Source organism: Ceratotherium simum, chromosome 38 (assembly GCF_057802395.1).
Source record: "Ceratotherium simum simum isolate JZ-2026a chromosome 38, ASM5780239v1, whole genome shotgun sequence".
Lineage (NCBI taxonomy): Eukaryota > Metazoa > Chordata > Mammalia > Perissodactyla > Rhinocerotidae > Ceratotherium > Ceratotherium simum.
In genome coordinates, this window is record NC_141937.1 from 86169 (window position 1) to 104849 (window position 18681).

The window sequence follows — 18681 nt, forward strand, 5'->3', positions numbered from 1 at the left end:
TCAGTGTCAGGATCAGGTTCAGATTAGGGGTAGGGGTATGGTGTGGGGTTAGAGTACAGGTAGGGTTAGGGCTAGGGTTTGGGTCAAGGTCATGTTCAGGGTCAGGGTCAAGCTCAGGTTCAGGGTCAGGGGCATGGGCACAGGTAGTGGTAGGGTTAGGGGTAAGTTTATATTTAGAGTTAGGGTCAGGGTCCAGGTAGGCATAGGGTTAATGGTAGGGGTAGCAGTAAGGTAAAGGTTAGGGTCAAGTTCAGTGACTGGGTCGAGGTCAGGGTCAGGTGTAGGGGTGAGTGTGGGGGGAGGGGTAGGGGTCGGGTTAGGGGTAGAGTTAGGGTTAGTGTTAGGGTTAGAGTTAGGGTAAGGGTCAAGGCCAGGTTCAGGTGTAGGGTCAGGAGTTGGAGTAGTGGTAGAGTAAGTAGTAGCCACAGGTGTAGGTGTAGGGTTAGGGTTAGGGTCAGGGTCAGAAGAAGGGTCAGGTGTAGGTGTAGGGGTAGGGTTAGGAGTAGGTGTATGTGTAGGGGTAGGGGTAGGGTTAGGATTAGGAATCCGGTCATGGTCAAGGACAGGGTCATGGTCAGGGGTAGGTGTAGGGGAAGGGGAAGGGTTATGAGTAGGGCAGGGTTAGCATTAGGGTCTGGGTCGCTGTCATTGCAGGGTCAGAGGTAGGGGTAGGTCTAGGTTTAGAGGTTGGGTCAGGGCTTAGGTCAGGATCAGGGTCAGGTTTAGGGTAGGGTCAGGTCAGGGTCAGTGTCAGGCTCAGGGTAAGGGTCCGCATTAGGGGTCAGGATAAGAGTAGTGGTAGGAGCAAGGGTACTGTTAGGGTCAGGGTCAGGGTCAACCCTACCCCTGACCCTGACCCTAACCCTATCTCTACCTCTACACTTACACCTGACCTCAAATCTGACCCTGACCCTGAGCCTGACCCTAACTCTGATGCTGAATCTGACCCTGATTCTGACCCAACCCTGACCTTGATCCTGCCACTACCTGTACCCCTGACGCTGACCTGACCACGACCCTAAACCTAACCCTAGCCCCTAATCCTAACCCTACCCCTACCCCTACCACTGACCTTGACCCTGACACCTACCCTAACCTTAACCCTAACCCTACCACTATCCCTAAACCTACTCCTACCCCTGACCCGAATCTGACACTGAGCCTGACCCTAACTCTCACCCTGAACCTGACTCTGATTCTGACCCTAACCCTGACCCTACTACTACCCATACCCTTGACCCTGATCCTGACCCTGACCCGACCCCTACACCTGACAATGTCCCTGACAATGAACCTGACCATGACACTGACCCTGACCCACTGAATCGGACCGTGACCCTAACCCTAACATTACCCGAACCAAAATCCTACCCCCACCCCTTCCCCAACAGGTACCCCTAAGAGTAACCCTAACACTAACCCCTACTCCTACCCCTACCCCTACACCTGAACCTATCCCTGACCCTATGCCAAACCCTATGCCTACACCTACCCTTCACCCTGACCCTTACAATTATGCTGACCCTGACACTAAACCTTACCCTACCTCTACGACTAACCCTAACACTAACCCTACCCCTATGTGTGACCCTGACCTATGCCTACTTATAACCCTACCACTACACGTACCACTACCCATGACTCTGCCCTAACATGACCCTGACCCTACCCCTACCCCTGACCCTGTCCTTGACCATAACCCTGAAGGTGACCCTGATCCTGACCATAACCCTAAACCTGACCCTGCCCTGGACCATAACCCTACCCCTACAACTGCCCCTGCCCCTGATCCTGAATCTAACACTAACCACTACCCCTAACACTTACCCTGACCCTGCCCCTAACCCTAAACCTAACCCTAACACTACCCCTACCACTACCTCTATCCCTACACAAGAACCTGACACTGACCCTGACCTCAATCCTAACCCTAACCCCTAACCATAATCCCTAACCCCAACCTTAACCTGTAATCCCAAACCCTAAAACCCTAACCATAACCTAACCCTAACACTAACGCTAGGCCTAGCTGTAGCCCTAACCCTAACCCTAACCCTAAACCCTAAGCCTAACCATAATCCTAACCCAAACCTAACTCTAACCCCAAACCCAACCCTAACACCAAACTCTGACCAGTAATCGTAATCATAATCCCTAACCCAAACCCCCACCCCAACCCCAATCCTAACCATAAACCCTAAACTCTAACTCTAACCCAAACCTGAAATCCTAACGCCTAAGCATAATCCTAACTCTAACCCCAAACCCAATCCCAACAATAAACCCTAACCCTAACCCCAAACCCTGAAAACTACCCTAAACCCTAACCCTAAGCCATAGACCTAGTCCTAGCCCTAGCCCTAACTCCAAACGCCTAATGCCTAAGACTAACCCTAACCCTAACCCTCACCCTAAACCTAAACCTACCCCAACCCCAACCCCAAGCCCAAGCCCAAGCAGACCCTAACCTTAACCCTAACCCTATCCCTAAACCCCACCCCAACACCCATCCTAACCCTAACCCCGACCCCAACCCCCATCGCAACCCAAACCCTACCCTTACCACTACTCCTACCCCTGTCCCTTTCCCTTACCTTAACCCTAAACACCAAACTCTAAACTGTAACCCTAAACTCTAGCCCTAGCCCTAGCCTAGCCCTAGCCCTTACCCTAACCTCTAACCCCTACCCCCTAAACCTAACCCTAACACCTAAGCATAACCCTAACCCTAATCCCAACCCCAACACAAAACCCAACCAACACCCTTCCCTACTCCTTACACTTACCCTAACCCTAAACCCTAAATGTTAACCCTAACCGTCACTCTAACCTAAACCTTCAACCCTGACCCTCACATCTATTCCTCATCCTGACCCTAACTCTAACTCTCTAACCCTAACTGTAATCTTTGATCCCAGACCCTGACACCAACCCACCCTAAACCTTACCCTCTAACCCTAACCCCAGACCCTGACCCTAACCCTAATTCTAACCCTAACCCTGCACCTATCCCTACCCCTACCCCTAGTCCTGACCCCGAATCTGATTCTGACCCTGAGTCTAACCCTAACTCTGACCCTGAGCAGACCCCTACCCATACCCCTGACCCTGACTCTGACCTTGACCCTAAACCGAACCCTAACCCACAACCTCATCCTACAGCCAACACTAACCCTACCCCTACCACTTCCACTACCTCTACTCCTACTGCTGACCTTGACTCTGACACTGACTCTGAACCTGACCCTGACCCTACCCATATGCCTGAACATACCCCTAATCCTGACCCTGACACTTTCCCTGACCCCATCCCTGACCCTAAGCCCTACACCTACCCCTACCCTGGACCCTAACTCTGACCCTAACCCTGAATCTACCCCTAACCCTACACCCAAACCTACCCCTTATACCAGACCCAGACCATAACCCTAAACCTAACCATAACCCTAATCTCTAAACCTCATGCTCACCCTCACCCACACCCTCATTCTAACTGAAACATACTCCTAACCCTAACCCTAACTCTGACCCCTGACTCCAACCCTGACCCTAACCTTATCCCTATCCACAACTATTAACACTAACACTAACCCCTAATGATAACGCCTAACTCTAAACCTAAACCCTGACCTCACATTGACCTGACTCGACTCCAACCCTAAACACTAAACCCTAAACCCAACCCTAAAACCCTAAACCTTGCCCTAGTCCTAAACTTAACCTTAACCCTAACCCTAACTCTATTCTCAACACTACCCTAACCCTGCCCCTAACCCTCATCCTAACCCTTAACCCTAACCCTAACTCCTAACCACTAACACATAACACCTAAACCTAAACCTAGCCCATAACTCCTAAGCCTAAGCCTAACCTGAACCTTAATGCCTACTCCTAAACCTAAACCTAAACCTAAACCTAACCCTAACTCTAACCCAAATCCCCTAACCCTAACCTTGTAACTTTAACCAGAACCCTAACCCTAAATCCTGACTCTGACCCTGACCCTGAACCTGACCCTGGCCATAACCACAACCCCAACCCAAACCCAACCCTAAACACTACCTTAACACTAACACAAACCTTAAACCCTAAACCCTAACCTAACCCTAACTCTAACCCTAACCCCAAGCCCCATCCCATCCCTACCACTACTCCTACCCCTACCCCTTACCCTAACCCTAACCCCTAACTCCTAACCCCAACCTTAGCCTTGGCCCAGCCCTAGCCCTTACCCCAACCCTAAAGCCCGACCCTAACCTAAACTCTAAACCCTGATCCCTCACACCTCTTCCTCACCCTGACCCTAACCCTCTAACCCTAACCTTTACCCTAACCCTTGACCCCTCACCCGACACTTACCCAAGCCTAACCCTCTTACCCTCTAACCCTAACCCCAGACCATGACCCTAACCCTCTAACTCTAACCCCAACCCTAACCCATAACCCCTAACCCTACCACTACACCTGACCCTAACCCCTAACTCTAACTCTAACCCTACCCCTCACTCCAACCCCTGACCCTAACTTCTGACTCTGCCCCTAAACCCCTACCATAAATCCTGACCCTACACCTGACATCTCTAACCCCTCTAACCCCCATCCTTTTCCCACTCAACCCCTAACCCCCAAACCCTATTCTTAACTCCTAGTCCCAAGCCCCAAACCCTAAACAGAAGCTCTAATCCTCACCCTAAGTTCTAGAACATAACTCTAGACTGCAGACCCTCAAGCCCTGATCCTTGCCCTGCGAAATGAACAAGAGCCACTGCAACTCAACTGAAGTTGGGAAGGCCTGTAGGGGGATCTCTCCCGCCCTACCATACATGTCAATCACTCCAGACAGGAAGAGACTTAGGCTGGCATCTCTGACAGGAAGGTATTTAGTACTTTACTACTCATTAGAAGGAAGGACGATTTCTCTCCTCGCCCAGCAACAGATAAGCCAGTGAGAAACCACTACACTCAGCCAACTATCACTTTCCTCCAAGGGACTTTCCTTGTAAGCAGCCCCCAACTCCCCCTTTTCTACTATAAAAGCAAGCCCATTCTCTTGTCTCACCAGATTTGCCTGTGGTCCACCATAGCATGCACATCCCCAATTGCGATTCTTTTTTCTATTCTCAGATAAACAAGTTTTGTGGGTAAAATAACTGGCCAATTTACTTTTTTAGTTGATGTGAACACAAATAACCCATAATCAATCTATGAATAAAAATTGGGGTGAGTTTATTATGATTCCATTTGAGGACTATAGCCCTGGAGAACTTTTCCACCAGGGAAGGAAGCTGTCTGAAGAAGTGGGGTGTACAGAGTGGTTATATACCGTCTTGGAACAAACAGCATACACCACATAGGACAGGACTATCTCTCACTAAAGTCTGGAGATGCTTTTCTAGCAGAACAGGTCAGTGTCACAAGGTGAGCACAGCAAGTCAGTGGTCAGCAGGTCAGTGGTCATGAGATGAGTTCAGTGGTCAGCAGGTCAGTGGTCATGAGATGAGTTTAGTGGTCAGCAGGTCAGTGGTCATGAGATGAGTTAAAGCAGGTCAGTAACCAGTTGTTAGTTTCTGGGGAAAAATGCTTATCTTGAAAGAAATGCTGATACGGGAGAAGTTACATCCCAATATTTAAGGGCACCATTCTTTGGGACACTGAAAATGTTTAAAGCAGATGTACAATGCATGCTTGACAGACCACATCAGACATTTTGGAAAAACAAGGTTGGGCCAAATTAGTTTTAAACCAAACGGCTTCCTCATATACTCCAATATACCCTATTGCTTTTCATTTATTCATCATTGACAACCCCAACCCTGACCCGCTGAATCCTGACCACAACCCAGATGACCCTGACCTTGAGCCTCTAACTCTGACCACCTAAGCCTGACTTTGATCCTCTCATCCCTCATTCCCTAACGCTTCACCCTCTAAGCCTAACTCTCCAACCCCCTAACCCCACCTCTAACCCCGGCTGGGAGCCCAAAATCCCTAATAGGGAGCACAAATCCCAAACCCTAACCCTCTGGCCCCCTCCTAAACCCTTCGCCCTAACCCCATCCTAATCGCCCCTCATGTCACCCTTCACCCCATTACTAATGACGTGGACCGTGGACATTTAGGGACCAAAAGTAGCTGCACCCCAGCCCCGCAGAACCCCGCCCCCGCATGTCCCCGGGCTGCCCCAAGAAGAGCAGAAGTGAACTGTCCGCTCAGGACAGGCCAGACTGGCTCAAAATCAAAGAGACTGCATTCTGCAGCACGTGGCTCTCCTAAACAACCGCGGGAGGCCCCGTAACCCACGTGGGTGGACGCGACCCGCCCCAGTCACGGGGTCGAAAGTCAGGACGCGGGAGTTAGCCAAACCAGGGCGGTTTCCCTAGTCCCGCCCCCTCGCGTCTATCGTCCAATCACTTCTCTCCCGCCGCCCTCCGCGCCTTCCAGTGCCCGACTTCCGCCTTCCGGCCGTCCGAGCTGCCCGCTCTGCGGGCTCCATGGCGGCCGCCGGCGCGGGGTTGGCCGAGCTGGGCTTCGCCGAGGCGGCGCCGGCGTGGCGGCTGCGCAGCGAGCAGTTCCCCAGCAAAGTGGGCGGGCGGCCGGCGTGGCTCGGCGCGGCCGGGCTGCCGGGGCCTGCGGAAATGTCCTGCGTGCTGTGCGGCCGCCCGCTGGCCTTCGTGCTGCAGCTGTACGCGCCGCTGCCCGGCCGCGCCGACGCCTTCCACCGCGGCCTCTTCCTCTTCTGCTGCCGCGCGCCGCCGTGTTGCGCCGGCCTCCGCGGTGAGCCGCCGTCCGGGGCCGAGGCTGGGAGGACGACGCGCGCCCCCCGCCTTGGGTCCGCCCCCCGCGTCCCTCGCCCTTCGCCCGGAGTCTCCAAGGCGTCCCCTCCCATCCGCGCACCCGCGTTCGGGTTGCTCGGTTGGTGCAGGGCCGGCGTGTTAACTTCAGAGAGAGCCTGTCCCCATAGCTTGTCCATATCTCTGACCTCACCTACCCTCGTGGTCATCGTGAACGAGCTCAGAGAGCCCACTCAGTGTGGGCACCAAGGCAGTTTCTGGACTCTAAAAAAATTCTCTTGTTCTTTTTCATTTTTCTTTCTTTTCTCTTCTCCCAGAAAATAAGCTCCCTGAAAGCAAAAACTTCCCTGTTTTTCTCTTTAAGAAATGTCTTTTCACTCATTTGTGGAGTGAGGCTCAAATATTTGAATTGCTATATTGTATTAAAGTATTTACATTTCTCCTTGTTTTCTCTTAGTTTTCAGAAATCAGCTACCCAGGAAAAATGACTTTTACTCCTATGAGCCGCCTTCTGAGGATCCTCCTCCCGAGACAGGAGAATCCATGTGCCTCCAGCTCAAGTCTGGTGCTCATCTCTGCAGGGTTTGTGGCTGTTTAGGCCCCAAAACGTGCTCCAGATGTCACAGGGCACATTACTGCAGTAAGGAGCATCAGACTCTAGACTGGAGACTGGGACATAAGCAAGCTTGTACACAATCAGGTAAGTCAATTCTTTTTTTGTTCTTAACTTTCAGTTCAGTTTCATAGTGTCTACCAACCCAAATCTTTTATTTTTTTTTTATTTGTGAGAAAGATCAGCCCTGAGCTAACATCTCTTGTTAATCGTCCTTTTTTTGTTGAAGAAGACTGGCCCTGGGCTAACATCTGTGCCCATCTTCCTCCACTTTATATGGGACACCACCACAGCATGGCCTGACAAGCGGTGCATTGGTGCACACCCGGGATCCTAACCCAGGCCGCCAGCAGCAGAGCACGCACACTTAACTGCTGGACCACTGGGCCGGCCCCCCAAATCTTTTATTTTGAGGATAACAATTAGAAAAGGTATAATCCTGTCTAAAATTCTGGTAACGTAAAAAGAGGAGCTCTGAGGTCTTGCCCACTCCGTTATGTCCTAGCCTTGACTGAATATAGGCATTTAATTTATGATCTGTAGCCAAAAATGCTAAAGCTACATATATTAATTCATTATGGAAAACTGTTAGTACATGGAATATACTTTAGAAATAACAAATTAGACTATCTTCAAATGATTACTAATAATGCTAGTTACCTTTTTTTGTTTCAGATAATTTGGACACTACAGTTCCAGACCACAACTTCCTTTTTCCAGAATTTGAAATTGTAATAGAAACAGAAGATGAGATTACACCTCAAACTGTGGAAAAAGAAGATGAATCAGAGATTAGAGGGAGCATGGGTAAGGAGTCAGCTTCAGAACTTCCTTCATTAAGTGATTAAAGATTATGCTTGAAGGAAAGGGCTCAGTATGTCAAGAAGAGAGGTGCTGACAGGAAGAGTCAACTGATTTTGGAGGCTGCAGCCTATAATTTTCAAACATTGCCTCATTTGAAAATATACTTCCTGTATCTCCCTCCCTGACATGTATCAGGTACGTTCTGGTTCCTATAAAGACACGTCAGAGGAAGTATCCAAGTGGTCCCTTGGGTAGGGCCGCATAAGATGCTGGAAACTTGGTAAGTTCATACGGGTCCTGGATCTGTTCTCAGATGGAGACAGTGCACGTGAGAGTGCCTAGCATATGTTCGACAGGTGGCAGAAGCCCTTTAAAAGTTAGTTTCTCTTTCATCTGGCCAGTTTTAGATACACGATTTTGTTAGTTATCAGAGATGATGGCAGTCCAGAGTAGCGCTTGTGCTGACCAAATACTTAAGGCATGATGAGTAGGCAGCATTTATACAACACTTACTCTGCACCAAGCGCTATTTGCACATGATCTTATTACCCTACAGCAGCACGATAAATTAGAAGCTCTACCCTATTCTGCAGTGAGGAACTTGAGGTTCTGGGTGTAACCTGTTTGGTCATGTAACTGAACAGTTGTTAAGTTTTAGAACTGGAGTTTGAGTTCACATCTGACTGATTCTAGAACTTGGGCTCTTCATTACCACAAAATTAGATTTTAGAATCTAAATTAGATTTTAGATTAGAATGTCAACTTAATGGTTTATTCTTCCTACTCAGAGGATATCAAAAATATTCCTTGATACATGTTACAAAGACTAAATTCTGTTGGGGACAGCAGTGGTTCAGCAGATTCCAGGAGATGAGTGTGGACAAGCAATGAGCTGGTAGGTCCACAGAGAGCGTGTGATGACTGAATGAGTGTACCAGCTGGGAGAGAAGTATATGCAACATGAAGAGATTTGAGTAAGAGTCCCGACAGCATACAGACAGTTGTGACAAGAAGAGCTCACGTTTGTTGGGTGTCCTGAGCCCAAGACTTGGGCTGTTCTTTCAGTTTGAAGCTTTAAAGAGAAGTGCTCACTCGGAGCCTGTATAGTAAATAATGCTTCATGGAGTACCTGGAAATTGAGATGGTCGTAAAGCGTCAACCTTAATGAATTCAGATAGGGAAAGCTTGTGGAAACGTCTGGCCTTCACCATCTGATTTAACACTAAGTTGGTTAGTTAAAACTGTCTTCGCTCAGCACGTGTGAACTGTCAAATCTTGGGGATCATTCCTGTTGCCATAATAGTTATGTTGACAATTTTCCAGATGAAGCACCTGAGGAAGAATTGGATTCCATGGCAAAACATGAATCCAGGGAAGATAACGTTTTCCAGAAGTTTAAAACTAAAATAGCCCTTGAACCAGAACAGGTAAAATAGAACTCATTAGCTCCTTCTTGTGTTCTTTTCAGGTGGTGTTTCAGGGGTATAATCCCTGAGAAGAAGTAACTCTTTATACTAAGCGTTATAATCAAGAGTCCCTAACACAGATGGTACATATGGAAACATGTTTTGGAGATGCTGATCCTTTTAATAGTTATTGAAAGACTAACGGTTAATATATAGGATTCATTTCTAAAGAAAGCATCAGGGATAGGAGATGAGTGAGACGTTGCCTGTGATACTTGGAGTTTAGGCACCAATAGCAAAATGAAAGAAAAAAGATATTTTTGCCCGTTTTTCCAACAGGGACCTTTGGCTTGTAAACACTGGTTTTGTGAAAAGAGTAATGGGCTTTGGTGTTGGGAAGAACCCTAGATCCTTGAGTTATATACTGATGTGAGCGCATCTAAAGTGTGAAAAAAATAAGGGTGGTTGTGAGGATTATGGGAGATTGGAGGCACATAGTGTTCAATAAACGTTCCCCCCCCTGCCTTTTTTTTGTGAGGAAGATCAGCCCTGAGCTAACATCCATGCTAATCCTCTTCTTTTTGCTGAGGAAGACCGGCTCTGAGCTAACGTCTATTGCCAATCCTCCCTTTTTTTTCCCCCCCAGTAGATAGCTGTACGTCATAGTTCCACATCCTTCTAGTTGCTGTATGTGGGACGCAGCCTCAGCGTGGCCGGAGAAGCGGTGCGTCAGTGCGTGCCCGCAATCCGAACCCGGGCCACCAGTAGCAGAGTGCGCGCACTTAACCACTAAGCCACAGGGCCGGCCCCACATTTCCCTTCTTTATCTCTGTTCTTCCATCAACATTATTCCCCTTAACCTTCCCTCTCCACAAACATAAATCGCTAAAGAAAATTCAGCTGAATTCCCATAAGCCAGTCACTAGATGAAATAAATATCCAGGGGCTTAGAGGAAGAATAGATCTAGGTCGTAAACACTGAAAATGTGGTTTTTAGCAATGCATATGCTTTTAACAAAATATAGGAAAACTGTTCAGTTGTTATATTAGATCTTATAATGAAATTTATTTCTAGTATTTATCTAAACACCGTGCTTCACTTGGTATTTGTGCCTTTTAAAAGTTTTAATTAAGGTTCCTTATCTCGGTGTGAAGGTAAGCAGACACTCTGGGCTACATTTTGTATTCAGAACCTGGTTAATGGGTAAACAGGATTATTGTTAGTCCCTTCACAAAATATTCATAGGATTCAGATTCTAACCATATTATCATCTAAGATATATATTTTTGATATCCTGAGTCAGATAAGCTGAAATATTTGGTCTGAGGGGGTAGCAGTGTTTCATCAGTGTAGGAGCACGTACAGAGTTTCTCCAGATGACCATCAGATCGCACACTCACGGTGAAAACTCTTAGGTGAGATGCTGATGTGAATGTGATCCTAATTGATTTCAGATTCTCAGATACGGCAGAGGGATTGCCCCCATCTGGATCTCTGCTGAAAATATTCCTCAGGAAAAGGATATTCCAGATTGCCCCTGTGGTGCCAAGAGAATATTTGAATTCCAGGTATGACCTTAAATAAGACTATTTTAGTATATAATCACCTGTAGATTTATCTTTTTAAACATTAAAAAACTTTACCAAAGTAATAAATGCACATGAGTCCATCTAGTTTTAGGGAACGTGTCCTATAATGAAAACTGTTTCCTGCCCCACCTCAGGGCTTGTTTCCTGGAGGAAACTGTCTTTTACTGCTTTATCTGGTAGTTATTTCTATCTCTAAATAACATGCTTTTTCTGATATTTCTGTTTACTAGTTTTTAGACATTATCTGTTGACTGACTTCTGCAGTAATGAGATATTTAGATGTCGTTGCTGATACCACCTAGACCATCCCCCACCTCCTAGTGTGGTTATATCATTATTTTTAGTGCCTCCATTGTTACCTTTGTAATTTTAAATAATATACCTTTTTGTTCCATTAGTTAAGGTTTTTGACTGTACTTTGTGAGAGCAGTGTTTTAGAACACTTACTCTGTTTAGTCTTGGTTTGTAGATTTGTTAAGAAAACAAATGGATGTAATCATTAAGGTAAATGTTTTTTCAAAAGAAACTGTTAGCATCAAAATCCATTTGGGTTGGGTGGAAATGCTCTTGAACTGTGGATTCACTAACCTTACGAAGTGGTAGGTAATATTTGTTTTTTAGAGTAAAGAAGCAGTTATGAGGACTGTATCTAACACTGGTTAGTTCTTAGTACCAAAGCTCTTGAGGCCCAAGAGGAGCAGACGGTGTTTGTATGAAGTGATTTCCTGTCATTGCTGGCAGTTCGCCTCTTCACTCTTTCCCATTAGACCACTTGACTTCCACGATCCCTTTCTATACAAATACATCAGTACATTTCCTTTTTATACTCATTACTACTAGTCAGTGTTTCTTTATAGTAACAGCATCTGCTATTCAGGTTTTAAATGACACAAAATAAAAGTTGCCCAAATAGAAGTCTTAGCACTGTTTTGTGGCATATTAATAATTTTAAAAAATTAAATTGACAGCCAGGCCAAATAGATCAGCTGATCATCTTATACTTGGGAACTTCTTAAATGGAAAAGAAAGACACCAAATGAAGTAGAGATGGGTTCTGAAGAAACAGAGTTGCAAAATATTTTTAGGTTGTTAAATATGTTAATTGTGTAATGTCTATAATCCTGTGTAGTATGGGGATGAAAAGACCAGGTCTCTGTAAGTGCCCTGGCACTGAAGGTCTGTAGGAAGCAGACGGTGCTCCTGGCCTTGAAGCAGGGCTCTAACTGTGTCATCCTCTTCTCAGGTCATGCCTCAGCTGCTCAACTACCTAAAGGCCGACAGACTGGGCAGGAGCGTTGATTGGGGTGTCCTGGCCATCTTCACGTGTGCTGAAAGCTGTAGGCTGGGCACTGGCTACACAGAGGAGTTTGTTTGGAAGCAAGATGTAACAGATAGACCTTAAAGGCAACATAAAGCCTTAAAAATGCTCACAATCTCTTAGACCTTGCAATTCCATTTCTAGACTTTATCCTAAGGAAATAATTATACCAGAGATAGAGGTACAAAGATGTTGTTTTAGGCATTAAAATGTCTAAACATTAGTGGAAAAAAAATTACCAGTGACAGGGAATTAAATAAATCTTGGTGTACCTATACAGTGGAAGGCTATGTAGTCTTAATGATATAGACCTATATGCATACCAAAAAAACAGATCTGAACTGACACCAAGATACCACTATAAGTGGTATTCATAGTATGATCACATTTTTGTTAAAATATTTATACATGTGTATGTGCACAGGAATAAATGAGGAAAGATAAACACTAGGTGTGAACTGGTTAACTGAATGGTGGGCTAAGTAAAATGATGTCTTTTCTTATATGTATATTTCTACAATAAAAATAGGTTATGTGCCTAAGTAAGTCAAACTCAGCATTTCCCCCTCTGAAATTGGCAAAGTTAAAACAAAAATATTTGGCTAAAACCCCAAGAGACTTGTCTGATAATCAGGTGATTGTCACAGGCTCTGGCATATATAGAAGCCAAGAACATGAGAAAAATACTGAACCCCACTAGGCTGGTGCAATGAATGGGGTACCCAGTGATTCTGAAGCAGCAGCAGCAGCAAAGTTAGCTAGATCAGGAAAACAGGTTTGTGATCAGAAAACCTGATCTTGAAGAGAAGCTCTACTTCAAAACTGACCTTGGTGAGCTAGTGGCACTGCTTACAGGACGAGAAACTGAAAGGCAACAGTGATGGTCTTCCCTTTCCATCTCATACTGCCCTACACATGGGGCGTAAACCCAAGTAAGGATGCAGGAATCAGCCACTGGATTTTCCCTAGGTCAGCCCCAGGACCATGTGGCCCAGGAGGCAGCAGCCTGAGGGAAGGCCCTGAGGCCAGCTTTCAAGTGTGGAATATTCTGTTTCTGAAGCATCTGTTTATGCAAGTGGTTCCTAAATCTGTTAACCATGCTAAGGCTCCTCCCAGCCTCTAGTGTTTAACAATTATCTGGGGATAATTTCCAATTCTCGCAATACCAGTGCTGCCTGCCCAACACTAAGGCAAATATGAAGACACACTTGTTGATAAGTGCTTGAAAGCCAACAGCTAATTCTGATAACTTTCTCATCATTATTTCCTTAATCCACACAGGCTCACATTATCCCATACACATCCCTGCTAACCCTGGAATACACTGCAACATAAACACATCTTTTTGGAGGTAATATCTGCTAATGTCATTGACTGCATGGCCATTTCATTATACTTTTATATCAGAAAGTTCTGGCCTGTAAGTCCACATTGTGTGTGTATATGTAATTCATAAAGATGTGTGCATATAAAATATAGTTACATCCAGTACCATATGGGAAACTGCAGTATGGAATTCCCATGGGGAGATTTGTTACTAGGCTACTTTTAAATACAACTTTTAAAGAGGGAGAGAGTGGTGGTTTGAGGCTGAGGGCACTAAATCCGTGAGAATCACCTATAATTATGGTGATATGGCCCGTGACTCCTGGAGGACACAACATTAAAATTTTTCATCAACTAGTGGCAAGAGTCACACACTTGGTAGGATGCTCTGGCTTCTGGAAAAGTGGATTAGTGGGGCCTTTCTATCCCAAATTGTAAATCTTATATTCAGGTTATGTTACAGTCAGTTTTCCAAAGTAGAACAGCATCCTGACAAAGGACTTTTCAGGCGAATTCATTAGGGTCTGTCTATGTGGAGACATCACCAATGATGTGGACATTCTCACAGGCATGTGGGTAGTAACCAGCCACACTGTCCTTTAGGTGTGTATCCCCACCAAGCTCTGGAGGTGATGGCAGAAGTTCACAGGGCCTTTCCACCTGGAGACAGACTAGTCCAAATCACTGGAAAGAAAATGTCAGAGCACCAACTAAAATAGCAACTATGTGGACAATAAATAATACCGAAAAAAATAAAACAAAAAAAATTAAAGACATCAAGCAACTCAGTTGCCTCTCAAAATGTCAAGACACATTTAAAAACACCATAAAACTGACTGACTTGTATCACCCAGTAACTGCTCCTGCAGAGGACTTCAATCACCAATCCAGGCATTCCATTGCTTCCCAAAACCTCTGCTGGGCCCAGACAGCTCTCCCTACTGTAGAGAGACCTGTCCTTGTATGTCACATGTTGAGTGCTTATCTCATCATCCTTTAACAATTCAGAGATCATAGCAAAAAAATGTTTAGGTGCTTTTGATAATAGTACTGGCGGTAGTATTCTGTTATTCTAAGACTGTTGCACGATTAACATGAGATCAAGTAAATGACTAATTACGGGATATTCCAACCCATCATCCCACATGTCTTTAAAAATTAAGGATTCTCCCGTTGGAAAACTATTAGAAATAATCAACAACTACAGCAAAGTCACAGGGTACAAAATCAATCTACAAAAATCAGTTGCATTTCTGTATGCTAATAACAAACTAACAGAGAGCTCAAAAAGATAATACCATTTACAATTGCATCAAAAAGAATAAAATATCTAGGAATAAATCTTACCAAGGAGGTGAAAGACCTATACAATGAAAACTACAAGACATTATTGAAAGAAATCAATGATGACATAAAGAAATGGAAAGACATCCCACGCACATGGACTGGAAGAATAAACATAGTTAAAATGTCTATATTACCTAAAGCAATCTACAGATTCAATGCAATCCCATCAGAATCCCAATGACATTCTTCACGGAAATAGAAAAAAGAATACTAAAATTCATATGGGGCAACAAAAGACCCCGAATAGCTAAAGCAATTCTAAGAAAAAAGAACAAAGCTGGAGGCATCACAATCCCTGACTTCAAAACATACTACAAAGCAATAGTAATCAAAATAGCATGGTACTGGTACAAAAACAGACAAACAGATCAATGGAACAGAAGTGAAAGCCCAGAAATAAAACCACATATATATGGACAGCTAATTTTTGACTAAGGAGCTAAGAATATACAATGGAGAAAGGAAAGTCTCTTCAGTAAATGGTGTTGGGAAAACTGGACAGCCACACACAAAAGAATGAAAGGGGACCATCTGCTATCGCCATTCACAAAAATTAACTCAAAATGGATCAAAGACCTGAAGGTGAGACCTGAAACTATAAAACTCATAGAAGAAAATATAGGCAACACACTATTTGACACTGGTCATAAAGGAATCTTTTCAGATGACATGCCTACCCAGACTAGGGAAACTAAAGAAAAAATAATAAGTGGGACTTTATCAGATTAAAGAGCTTCTACAAGACAAACGAAACCAGAATCAAGATGAACAGACAACCCACCAGCTGAGAGAGAATATTTGCAAAACATGTATCTGACAAGGGGTTGATCTCCATAACATATAAAGAACTCACACAACTGAACAACAAAAATACAAACAACCCGATCAAAAAATGGGCAGAGGAAATGAACAGACACTTCTCCAAAGAAGATATATAGATGGCCAACAGGCACATGAAAAGATGTTCAACATCGCTAATTATCAGGGAAATGCAAATCAAAACAACACTAAGATATCACCTAACGCCCGTTAGAATGGCTATAATCACCAAGACAAAAAACAACAAGTGTTGGAGAGGATGTGGAGAAATAGGAATCCTCATACACAGCTGGTGGGAATGCAAACTGGTGCAGCCTCTACGGAAAACGGTATGGAGATTCCTCAAAGAATTAAAAATAGAGATGCCCTATGATCCAGCTATCCCACTACTGGGAATCTATCCAATGAACCTGAAATCAACAATCCAAAGAGGCTTATGCACCCCTATGTTCAATGCAGCATTATTCACTATAGCCAAGAAGTGGAAGCAACCTAAGTGTCCCTCAACTGATGATTGGATCAAGATGATGTGGTATATATATACAATGGAATACTACTCAGCCATAAAAAAAGACAAAACAGTCCCATTTGCAACAACGTGGATGGACCTGGAGGGTATTATGTTACGTGAAGTAAGCCAGAAAGAGAAAGACAAACACTGTATGGTCTCACTCATATGTGGAATATAAACCAACACATGGACAGAGAAAACTGTATTGTGGTTACCAGGGGCAGTGGGGGTGGGGGGTGGGCACAAGGGGTGAAAGGAGACACATATATGGTGATGGACAAATAAAAATGTACAACCCAAAATTTCACAATGTTAAAAACTATTAAAACATCAATTAAAAAAAAAAAAACATTAAGGATTCTCAGGGCCAGCCTGACGGCGTAGTTAAGTTCGTCTGCTCCGCTTCAGCAACCTGGGGTTCTTGGGTTCAGATCCCTGACACAGACCTACACACCGCTCATTAAACCATGCTGTGGTGGTGTTCCACATACAAAATGGAGGAGGACTGGCACAGATGTTAGCTCAGCGACAATCTTCCTCAAGCAAAAAGAGGAAGACTGGCAACAGACATTAGCTCAGGACCAAACTTCCTCATCAAAAAAAAAAAAGAAAAAAATTAAGGATTCTCTATGTAAAAAATAATGTAGAATATAGAATAGGTCAAATAAAACCCTGCAGTCCTGAATATGAACTGGATAGGTCAGTATGAACTCAGGAGGTATTTTATCTTGAAAACTTTTAAAGGGAAAGAAGCAAGCATTTATCCTGCTATCTGAAGTGATCACTTTATAAAAGTATTCCAACAAATAAATGAAAAAGAAATGAAATGACTAGAATTTCATCGTTTGCTACCCACTAACAAATTAATGGATCAATGAAAGAGACACAACCAGACATTTGATTGCTAAAAAAAAAACACATCACCCACAGTCTTACAAAGGGATCAAGCCCCTGGATGCAGGCGCCCATTTGCAGGAAACACAGAACAGAGGAACAGACTGACCTACACCACGAATCTGCAAATAGCAAGACAGAGACCATAAGAAACTACCAGCCAAATGGCCTGTAAATTTTAAGGAAAAGAGATGGAGGGGGAACTTAAGGAATGAAACAGACATAAAAACAACTACTTTTTTAAATGGAAGACTGAACTATATTACTGTTTAGGTGATTTTACTAAAAAGTCAGGATAATGGTTATTTTGGGGTGAGTTGGGGTTGTGGCTGGACTAGAGCATAAAGAGGGGCTTCTGGGACAGCTGGCAAGGTTCCGGGTGGTGGTTACAGGGGTGTCTGCCTCTGAGTAATACAGTATGCTAAACATTTGTTAGGTTTCCTGTGTGTGCTGTATTTTACAACTGTAAGTTTAATAATAAGAATTCAGTGAAGTAATTATAATAAAATAACGGAAACCATAAAATATTTAGGTATTAACTTTTATGAAATGTAAAAATCCTATATGAAAAATATTATAAAACTTTACTGAAGAAATGAAGAGAAGACCTACGTGTGGAGAGACACTTCTTTCTTGGATAGAAAGAGGTAATATTGGAATGGTGTCTTTCCAATTAATCCACACATTATTGGCATCACTAATGACTGGGAAATGCAAGACTAGGGCACTCAGTACACGTGTGTTCTCTCTGGACTGCAATCTGGTATGGATCCATCACATCTCAGAACGAATGAATACTCTTTAATACAGTGACTCCTAGGAATGTTTACTAGAGAAATACCTGTACTCATCCACACAGACACACAGGAGGGTGTTCCATGCAGCACTGTGTAGACCAGTAAAACACTGCAGACAACGTAAATGACCACGATTAAGGAAATGGTTAAATACATGAAGGTACACAAGAGATGACGTCATATATCTGTGACACCACTGGACTCCATGCCATGGAAATATGTTTATCATGGAAATATGTTTATGGTATATACTGACTGAAAAAAAAAGGAAAGTTATAAAATTGAACATATGCTTTAGTATTTTTTCCAAATATGGGATCAAAAGCAGCCCCAAAGGAAAGCACCTGCACACAAGAGGGCTTGGGAGATACCCACTCATCTAGTAGTTACCATGAGGAAAAAGGCAGGAGGGAGACGAAGAAAGAACTTTCCTTTCTGATTATATACCTCTGAGCTGTTTGAAAG

General features: G+C 44.4%; 1 protein-coding gene across 1 annotated transcript; it reads left to right on the forward strand.

Moving 5' to 3' along the window:
• The first annotated feature begins 6457 nt into the window (after positions 1-6457).
• On the forward strand, positions 6458-12967 carry PDCD2 (programmed cell death 2). The gene is made up of 6 exons (XM_004443238.3): positions 6458-6774; positions 7249-7491; positions 8080-8211; positions 9532-9635; positions 11070-11183; positions 12448-12967. Exons 1-6 carry the CDS (start codon positions 6492-6494, stop codon positions 12604-12606), a joined length of 1035 nt encoding a protein of 344 aa, XP_004443295.1. The 5' UTR covers positions 6458-6491; the 3' UTR covers positions 12607-12967.
• The last annotated feature ends 5714 nt before the right edge of the window (positions 12968-18681 follow it).